This window comes from Brassica rapa, chromosome A06 (assembly GCF_000309985.2).
Source record: "Brassica rapa cultivar Chiifu-401-42 chromosome A06, CAAS_Brap_v3.01, whole genome shotgun sequence".
Lineage (NCBI taxonomy): Eukaryota > Viridiplantae > Streptophyta > Magnoliopsida > Brassicales > Brassicaceae > Brassica > Brassica rapa.
Window position 1 is genome coordinate 14972422 of NC_024800.2, and position 11067 is coordinate 14983488.

Below are 11067 nucleotides of genomic sequence, written 5' to 3' on the forward strand. Positions count from 1 at the left end.
TACTAGAGAATTTAGGCGCTATACACACCGAAAAATTAGAAATTAGGAGACTACCACCTGCACTGTTACATTTTTCTTAATACCGAAATACCCCTACACACTCGCATCTTCCATATCCTGTGCGTGTAGATTTTTTGTCAGAACCTACGACCTAAGTAGCCATCCTACATCACATGCCTTGGACTTCACCCAGTCTCATAATTACAAACAGGGCAGAGGAAAAGGCAAAAATTACGTTTATCAATAGTGGACTGTTTAAAGTCTTTCTTAAATCTCTCCCCTCCCTTCGTTTTCCAGTCACTAATATTAAATCTCTCCTAACATACAGAGAAAAGTCTAAAAAATTCCCAAATATGGAAAACCTAAGACTTCCAGAGCGGATGTTTACTTACGGTGAAGAACCCAACGGCGAGCGGGTGAACACATACCACAAACCCAAGAGAATCGAAACCATACTCGATGCTTTAGATCCAGAAGAGGTCGACTTTTTGCGTAATATGACTTTTGGGAAGATTATATCGCTAGCTGAGAACCCTTCGTTTTCCGGTAGTTTTGGCCAGTTCGTCATTGTCCGGATACTCCACGTGAAGAAAAAATACGAGATTTGTTTCCTCTTCGCCGGGAAGCCTGTAAGGATGTCACTTCATGAGTTTGCTCGTGTCACCGGACTCAACTGCAAAAAGATTCCTCCTAAAAACAACAAGAGGAAAAAGAAGAATCCGATAAAGGAGAAACTTTACTGGGGAGAGCTATTTGGATCACTCAAGTTCTGTCTCGTAGATCTAGCAATAGAGATGCTCAAAAAAGGAGCAGTGAAGAAGCGCAAGACTCGATTGAAATACGCATGTCTTGCCTTTACCTCGTGTGTACTTCTGCCGACGTCTCATTTCCCCCGGATCATTCCAGAGCATGTTGAAATGATACGAGACTTGGAAGAATTTCTAGCTTTCCCTTGGGGTAGAGTTGCTTTCGAGATGTTAGTCACTGGGATCAAGAAGAAAGACGAGATTCTACTTTCCCAGACTAGCGTTGCGTTACCCGGTTTTGTCGATTCTATTCAGCTTGTGTTCATGGAGGCGGTGCCGCAGATAAAAGAGGTGGTTCCTCAGCCGGAAAATGTAGTGTGGATAGAGTCAGACTCTGAATGAGACACTGAAGGCGGTGACTCGCAAGCTGACGTGGAAGAAGACGAAGCTGTCGTAAGACCCGGCACACCTCCAGCAGTCCGCTATTACGTGAATCCAGCACACGTCAAATCGTTGGACGAAGATGAAAAGGTCAGTCTCCGGGCAATTAACAACTATTAGTTTTATTAGCAGGCACTAATAAGTAGTATCCTCAGTACATTTTGAAGGTAGATTGGTCGCGTAATCCAAATTTCTGGCATGGTGATATCGTTTGGTTGCTTAGTTAGGTGTCGTTTTTTCGGTGTTATGTAAAGAGGAATGGAACGAACTGTCGATATGTTTTTTGTTAGCGGTCATGTCAGGTAATCAATACGCTAGTACCAAGGTATAGTCGCTACGTCTTTTGTTAGCTGGTAGATTCAGTTTACTACAATGCTCGTTAACTCACAAGGAAAGCAATAGCGGTTAACTATAAACGAATTGACTTGATCAGCAAGAAAGCTAGGGTTTCGCCATTGATCTCGACTTGTCGCCGAAGTCACACCAATCGAAATGAAAATAAATAAAGTACAAATAGAAAACTCGCACATCAATATGCGATTTTACGATGTGGAAGAGTTAACAAAAAGAGATGATAATGTCAAACCTATGGTTCAAGGATGGCTTGCTTGCTGCCCAAGAAAACGTGCAAGGCATCGCTTAACACTCTAGACCTCACTTCGGCTTGACGGAATCACAACTGCGGCGACATGGGCTCCACCTCCGCTGACTCACAGCTCACGGCGGTACAGATCCACAACCGGCTTTGCTGAACGGAAACTAACTCGGCAACGTTCCTGCTTGGTTGCTTGTTATCTATCCACTCTTTTAGCACCATTTTAAACTTTCTGATTGCACATAGTACTAAAGATACTAAAGTGGATCAACCTGTCAACTGTCCACACTTGCTGAGATTGTTTGAAGGAACCAAAGCTGACCTCCAACACTAAACTTGACACATGTCTTGGGACTTGGTATACATGGGATCAGATTCTTCAAACAAGTCTGGAAGGTAAAGCCTTGTGTATATAGATTTATAACTCTTTCTCTCTCTATTTACGAAATTATAAATAGAATATAAAAAAAAATTATTATTATATAATTAGAGATTTATTAGGAGGGAATTCGAAGAAGACTTGGTGGCTACAAACATTAAGGCTTGTTTCATAAGAATTCTATAGGTAAAAGATTAGAACATGACTTGGTGGCTACAATCATAAAGGCTTGCTTCACAAACAATCCTAGGATATAAGTCAAAAAGTAGTGAACATGACTTAGTGGCAACCACCATTAAGGCTTGATTCATGGAAGCCTGTCCAATCTTGGTCAATGATCTTGTTATTATAAGCAGACTTTGACTAGGAGAGAAAATTAGTAGAGAGAGAGGATATGAACTAATGTTTACCTGCATGGCCAGATACTTGTTTGAAAATCCTTGCATCATGTGATCGATACCCCCAAGGTAAAGCTTACACTTTTATTTACGCTAAGAAATGAAGTTGGTAGAGGGGAATAACAAACAAGATTTGCTAAGTTGGTGGCTAGATGAATTTGGTTGTGATTAGGACTTTTTAGATATGGATTGCAATATTGTAGAGGTGACGATTCTGAGTTTTAAATCATGTGAGTTCCTGATGTTCTTAAACCTCTCTTAGAGACACTGTTCTAGTATATTTTGCTTGATGACAAGCAAAAGAGTACATCTGGGGGAGTTGATAGACCATGGATTTTACCTATTATTGGCCATGGTTTATAAGAGTTTTAAGATACATTTACTACTATATATAGTCTATTTAGAGTATTTACAGGTCCATGTACTATTTGCAAGGAAATGATGTATTTGGAATTTTTTGGAGATCTTTTGAGCTTCGCTGGAAGCAAGAGATGGTCGACGGTCACAATTCAGTATCAACCGACAGTTACCACCATCAACGTTGGGTTTCTCACATCGATCGATTGTGAAGCCATCCGAGAATTAATGACAAACTAGAAGATTTCAAGTTTCACAAAAGTCTTAATAATTACATCATTAGTCACTGGCCGCCTGTTAGGCTATTTATTAGGGTTTTGTATCATTTTAGAGGCAGACTTGCTTAGAGACCTTTTTAGACCTAGTTTGGAGGAGCCAAGAAGCCATCATTGAAAGAGGAGAGCTTAGGATTGGAGAGATATATCATCTACTGCAAAACAGAGAAGATCTTGAACTCCCTTGTTTTCATTATTTCTGTTACTTTTACTATTTATTTTATCTAAGTATTATTGAGACCATCATTACCATGTGTTTCATGAATATGTATGAGTAGCCCTTACTGTTAGATTTAGGTTTCTCAAATGGGTTGATAAATGTAATACTGACATAACAATTGCTAGGGTGTTTAGAAATATAGTTCCTTCATCTTGTTGTGCTTAAAGCTAAGTTTAGGATTGATCATCCTTTAAACTTAGATCTTAGGGTTAACTAGGATCAAGCCATTGCTTGACTCAATACCTGAAAATAACTAGAATGATCTAACTGACTAGATACAGATGAGAGTTGGTCTAGTGAGTTAGAGAATATAAGTCAAACTTGTCCGTAAAGCTTTCTGGAAGAAATATCGATCGACGCAGCAATAGCCCTATCGATCGATATTTTGAAAGGTGTATCGATCGATATTCACAGAATTATCGATCGACACTTTCTCGTGATTAAAATACGAGAGTTGAGATCCGAGATCCAGATGAAATAATCAAATAGATTATATCTTAGTTTGAATTCAAGAACAATTAATATTAATAAACCCCTAATTTCCCAAGTTACGTTTTACTTATCATACCTGAGAATATACCTGAATCTAGCTACTTCAACCAACTGTTAACAACCTCAAAACAATCAATCGAGCAATAAATTTGCTCACCAATCCATTTACTGCTTTTAAAACTTATAAATCATTTAATATTGATTTATTTCAAGACCATAATCTATTGTGTAATCCTAGAGTTTCTGTGGATTCGATCCCTAAGTACTACATCCGAACCTCTTATTTGAGAGAGTAATTCACTCCTTAGGTTAATTTGAGTGATATCAACGTTCCAGACATTTGAAGAATAATTTTTTTCGACAAAAGTACCTTCCTCGGTAAAAACACTTTCTTGGAAGACCAAACAATCATAGCACTAACATCTTCTCAAACACGTATTGTTCGCGAAGACTCAAAAACGGTAATATCTACCGATAAGTTAGTTGTTGATCACAACAAACTCTTAACGTCCTAAACAGACTAAGCCATCTCGTAGAGATAGCTCTTGTACACCCGACACAAGGGTAATAGCTATATAAAAAATCCAAAATTTTGGTCAGCACTTTCGGGAGACTTAAAAATTGTCCTCAAAGAGATGCTCGATCCCTACCATACAAGTCACGAAAGCCGAGAACATATCGCGAAATTTAAAGCAGAACGGAATCAGGTCGAAAACGATACGGGAAACGCAAGTCGAAGTAGTCAACGCACCCCTAAAGCCGTGAGTAGACCAAGGTCTTGCCCTAAACCCATCACACTAGCCTCTAACATCTCTAGGCATAGTATCAAACACCCTGATAAAAGATCCCAAAATTTTTCTCTTGACTAATATTCGAGCGTCTTCAGAAATCCCTCAAGTTTACGAGCTGCAAAAAACTCTCGAAACAAATCACAAATATAGCAGTTTACCCAGAGTTAGATTACAAGATGACAACTCGTAGTCTTTCCTCTACACCCATATAAATGCTCGATTCCCTCTACCCGACACATAACTAGACCGTAATGGTGTGATTGGAAAATAGGTTGTAAGAATCTCAACTCCAGGACAAACTACGCAAGACTTGATCCCTTCAACAAGGATACGTAGGCAGCCTTCACAAGGCGCCGCCCCAATCTTATCGCACTCCACTTTTAGCAGATTGAACATACCACTTCCAACCATTAATTCCGCCTAACTTACCTGACCTGCCTAACCGCTCGCAAGAATATCACAAAATTTCTAACGAGATGGGGGGCTAACTGTTGGGGTAAAAATCGGTTACGACGGAATCATTGTCAGAAAATTCCCGGAAAATATCCTCTTTGACAAAGAGAGATAAAACTCAAAATAAAAGAAAAGCGGGAAAAATCAAAATCAAGTTCGTATCAACTCCGAGAAGGATTCACACGATAAGACTTCGAGACAGGTTACTCCAGGCCTCGGACAAACATATATCAAACAACAAAACAACCACAAAGCACTATCGTCCAACTCGTCGAAGGGACGAGTTGGACCGAACACATTGTCCAACTCGCCCAGTCCAACTCACCGAACGGGCGAGTCGGATCGAGCAAGTCATCCAACTCGCTGAACGGCGAGTTGGATCAACAAGTCATCCAACTGCCTTCATCAACAAGTCGTCCAACTCGCCCGTTCGGCGAGTTGGATCAACTAGTCTGCCTTCATCCCGTCCTCGTAGCTCCCTCCCTTGGGATTGGATCGAACCTGCTCTTATTTCATCTCGATCATAGTCCGCAAGAACTCGTTATCTCGTACGAAATTCAAATTGATCGTATAAAACGGCAACGGTTAACCAAACACCTTAAACTGCCTCCACTATACGAGAAATTCAAACTTTCTTCGGAATCGACGTCATTTCAGAAGCGCTCTTTCGAAAAATCGTAAAACAACGCTTTAGTTGGAAAACGTCCCGAAAGAGTCCTGAATGCGGGTAAAAGCCCACTCACGATTTTATACGAAATCGAGCCCAATCGTTATGACAGTTTATCTTTTATTCTGCAGGAGAAGATAAATGTTAAGTTCGGAGGATAAATTTGAAGTTTCCAAAGATAAACACGAAGATTGGAGGAAAATGGAATATTTCCGCGAAGCGATAAATTCGACCAGGGGTAGAAAGGGAAAGAGCAAACCACCTCATATAAGGACTTCGATGTTGAAGAGGCAAAGGGGCAACTCTTTTCACTCTTAGAACTATCTGCACTTAGAAACTTTAGGCACTAGTCTTGATATGTTCTGTTTCTATGACTGGCACTTGATTACTAGAAGAACTCGCAAAGGTGGTTCGATCTCTTGTTCTACCCCTTCAATCGTCCGACTTGATCCTCGAAAAGGGTACATAGGCAGCCTTTTATAAAGTTCAGTCCAAAATCAATCAAAACCTTGTTCTTATCTTTTTCGTCTTCTTTTATCGAGCTGCGACTCAACTAGCTTTAAGGTTTTACGTTCCTAGAACTAGGTAATTCGCTGAAGCTTTTATAATCTTTTGTAATGATCACAACGCTCTTAAGAGGATTAGAAATAAGATCTACCTTCTCTATAAATTCGTTTTTGTTATCTTTTAATATTTTCCGTATTTATTTGGTCAATTCCGTTGGCTCTCGCAGAGAATCGAGGACCTTAGGGAAAGTTAGAGTTTCCTTGTTTTCCTCCGATTACGGAAATCGACGGTGTAAATTTCAGTTCTCACAATGGCCAGCTATAGTCGACCGGTTGAGCCGTAGCCTGGAGGTGTCAATAAATCGTTTACGGGCGTGTGTGTCCGAGCACATATTCGTTGGTGTTTTTTGGCCTGTTAGTGGGCAGCGAGTGTGCACCTCTCTAGGACAATTGTTTGATCTCTGGGTACTTTACGTACCATGTTTGCAACATGTTAGGATTAAATTATATTTATTTGGAGTGCTCTGTCCAGGTCCATGGACTTCAGGTATAGTATCCCATACATCACTGATTGACTCCCCTGTTACTCACCTCTCTTTCTTCCTCATTTCATGTGAGACTCACGAGTATATGATATTTGGATGGATTAGTGCTATTGGGCTTTTTATTTGAATTTTTATTTGGGATTATGGTGGGTAGACTTGTGTATATGGCCTACTATATTATAAGATATTGTTGGTGGTCCATTTTTCTCCATATAGGAGGTGACGGGTGTAACAATTTGGTATTAGAGAGGGTTCCGTCCCGGGATGGCGATCAGGGGATACGGTTTTCAATGTTTTCAAAAAATATCTATAATAAAAATAATAATAATAAGGGTATTTGGAAAATTTTCTTAGAATCATCCTGTCCAGTAATTATTAACTCAATTGTCTTTTTTTTTATGACGTGAGTTAAATCATTGTCATTCGTCGTTTGGCAGATGTGTGATGTCTCAGTTTTTCAGATTGCTCGCAGGTTTATCAGTTTCTCTAATCATTATGCCGAGGTTGTCCATGATTTGATATGTGACGTTTCTTCCACTACCCAGTTTCAAGCCATCGCTCCACGAATTTTGGATGCATGAGTTTTTGTGTTATGAGGTTTGAGCAATATGTTGGCAATGTGTTATGAGGTTGGAGCTATTTATATTCATCGAGTTGTACAAGTTGTGCTTAGAGGGGTCTAGTCGTTCAAAGATTAATCAGAGATGGAGCTGAGTTTTTACGATGTCATCCTCGAGATGGATTGGTGGTCATGACATCAAGAAGTGTTGATTTGCCCGAGGGCAAGAGCTCATATTCTTGGAGGTAAGGAGAGTTTTATTGCATCCATGCTTTATCACTCAAATTACTCTAAGGAGAGAATTACTCTCTCAAATAAAAGGTTCAGTTGCAGTATTTAGGGATCAAATCCACAGGGAGCTAGAGAACCTAATAAATCTAATCTGATTTGTTAAGCTAAGTTGTTTAATGATTTAAATGTAAAGTTGCAGGTTTGTGAGCAAGTAATTGCTCGATTGATTGATTGGGGTTTTGGTACTTAAATGGAAAGAGATAGAGTTAGGGTTTTTATTCAAGTATTTAGGATTATAATCCTAAAGATGGAAAATAAGTTGTATGCATGGTATTATAGAGCTCAATACTTAATAACAAACCCTTAGGCTTTCGCTTTCTAGGTTTTGGTATTGATCAGTGTCGATTGATTATTTTATAGGACTATCAATACATACACTTGTTGAAATGTCGACCGATTATTCGATAGGAATATCGATCGACCCTCTTGGTTCACGCGATAATACGCGGATTGTATATGCTCACTATGCTTCCTAGATGAACTCTCGCCAACTCTAGCAATCTTAGCTTAGTTAGGATGGATTCAGGGTGAGATGCAAGCTATCGCTTATGTCTATAACTCCTAGGGCAAGTTATAGGTAGCTAATCGCTCTTTCTCTCTCTATTTTTGAAATTATAGATAGAATATCAAAAAAAAAATTATTATTGTATAATTAGAGATTTATTAGGAAGGAGTTCGAACAAAACTTGGCGGCTACAAACATTAAGGCTTGTTTCATAAGAATTCTATAGATTAGAACATGACTTGGTGGCTACAATCATTAAGGCTTGCTTCACAAACAATCCTAGGATATAGGTCAAAAAGAAGTGAACAGAACTTAGTGGCAACCACCATTAAGGCTTGATTCATGGAAGCCTGTCCAATCTTGGTCAATGATCTTGCTAGTATAAGCAAACTTTGACTAGGAGAGAAAATTACTTGACTATTCTTTTCACTCTTAGAACTATCTGCACTTAGAAACTTTAGGCACTATTCTAGACATGTTCTGTTTTTATGACTGGCACTTGATTACTAGAAGAACTCGCAAAGGCGGTTCGATATCTTGTTCTACTCCTTCAATCGTTCGGCTTGATCCTCGAAAGGGGTACATAGGCAGCCTTTTATAAGGTTCAGTCCGAAATCAATTAAAACTTTTTTCTTATCTTTTTTGTCTTCTGTTATCGAGCTGTTATTCAACTAGGTTTAAGGTTTTACGTTGCTAGAACTAGGTAATTTGCTGACAGCTCTTGCGGCCGAAGCTTTTATAATCTCTTGTAATGATCACAACGCTCTTAAGCGGATTCGAAATAAGACCTACCTTCTCTATAAATTCGTTTTTGTTATCTTTTAATATTTTCTGCATTTATTTGGTCAATTCCAATGGCTCTCGCAGAGAATCCGGGACCTTAGGGAAAGTTAGGGTTTCCTGGTTTTTCTCCGATTACGGAAATCGACGGTGTGAATTTCAGTTCTCACAACGGCCACCTATAGTCGACCGGTTGAGCAGTAGCCTGGAGGTGTCAATAAATCGTCTACGGGCGTGTGTGTCCGAACACATATTCGTTGCTATTTTTTGGCCTGTTAGTGGGCAGTGAGTGTGCACCTCTCTAGGACAATTGTTTGATCTCTGGGTACTTTACGTACCGTGTTTGCAACGTGTTAGGATTAAATTATATTTATTTGGAGTGCTTTGACTGGGTCCATGGACTTTGGGTATAGTATCCCATACATCACTGATTGACTCCCCTGTTACTCACCTCTCTTTCTTCCCCATTTCATGTGAGACTGACGAGTATATGATATTTGGATGGATTAGTGCTATTGGGCTTTTTATTTGAATTTTTATTTGGGCTTAGGGTGAGTAGAGTTGTGTATATTGCCTACTATATTATAAGATATTGTTGGTGGTCCATTTTTCTCCATATAGGAGGTGACGGGTGTCACAATTTGGTATCAGAGCGGGTTCCATCCCGGGATGGCAATCAGGGGATACGGTTTTCAAGGTTTTCAAAAAATATCTACAATAAAATTAATAATAATAATAAGGGTATTAGGGAAATTTTCTTAGAACCATCCTGTCTAGTAATTATTAACTAAATTTTGTTTTTTTATGACGTGAGTAAAATCATTGTCATTCGTCGTTTGGCTAACATGGATCTACCGGATGTTCAGCAGATATGTGATGTCTCAGTTTTTCAGATTGCTCGCAGGTTTATCAGTTTCTCTAATCATTATGCCGAGGTTGTCCATGATTTGATATGTGACGTTTCTTCCACTACCCAGTTTCAAGCCATCGCTCCACGAATTTTGGATGCATGAGTTTATGTGTTATGAGGTTTGAGCAATAGGTTGGCAATGTGTTATGATGTAGGAGCTATTTATATTCATCGAGTTGTACAAGTTGTCCTTAGAGGGGTCTAGTCGTTCAAAGGTTTCGACGAGATGCGTATTGATTTTCGTAAATCCAATGATACTAAGACTGAAACATGGATCACGAAAACCGCAAGACTGGCATCACCCTAAACGCGGCCAGGAAAGGAGAGAAATCCAGGAAGAATCAATATTCTTGCGATTCGAAATGGGCAGACAGGCACGAAAAGAGTAAGGGCAAATGAGAAAGCAAAACGGAGAAGAGGCAAATCCGAATCTTTAAGAGAAGTAAGGTATTTCCGACCTGAAATTTTTGAAATCAGACTTGGAATTTTCGTAGGAAATTACTAAGAAATAAAAACGCTTTTGAGACTGGCATAGAACTTTTCGGAACTTAAAACCTAGGTGGATAGTCTAGCAAACTAATTCTTAGGCAATTTTCTTGTCTCGGTATATTGTTCCATAACTGTTCAGCCAGATCTTGAAAACTGATCTCAACTCTCTGAAAATCAAGAAACAGTTGCCACACATATTCAGCTCGCTTCCTAAAGAAAGAAAGAACTAGAGACACGAACGTCGTCTTAAAAACGATTTGCATCTAGCGATTTTCTTAAAACTGACATATTCCAAGTCGTCAACCTGAAAACAACCGAATCACAGTCCCAGCGTCGTCTTTAAATCGACCCGGATTGTTGATCATTCCAATCCTCGGAGGAAGAAACGTACATAACCCTTCAAAGTATCGGTTCAACCGTTTTCTTTCGTAAAAAAAGGGGGGGGGGTTAGGGACATATAATCCCAAACTTCAAAAACTTTTGCCTCGTCAGCAAGAAAACGCTTTCGTCAAAGCAAACACTCGAAGCAATAGGCAGAAAAACATTTAGGCAAAACGATGCCACATTAAAATCGTCCAGAAAGGCAAACGACAATCTAAAATTTGTCTAAACGCTAGCAACATATCCAGACGATCATGAACATAACCTCAAAGACTATATAACATTTT

At 39.3% G+C, this 11067-nt stretch overlaps 1 protein-coding gene across 1 annotated transcript; it reads left to right on the forward strand.

The window, feature by feature from the left end:
• The first annotated feature begins 353 nt into the window (after positions 1–353).
• LOC103841558 lies at positions 354–1148 on the forward strand. Its single transcript, XM_009118109.1, has one exon. It carries the CDS (start codon positions 354–356, stop codon positions 1146–1148), a length of 795 nt encoding a protein of 264 aa, XP_009116357.1.
• Positions 1149–11067: the final 9919 nt, after the last annotated feature.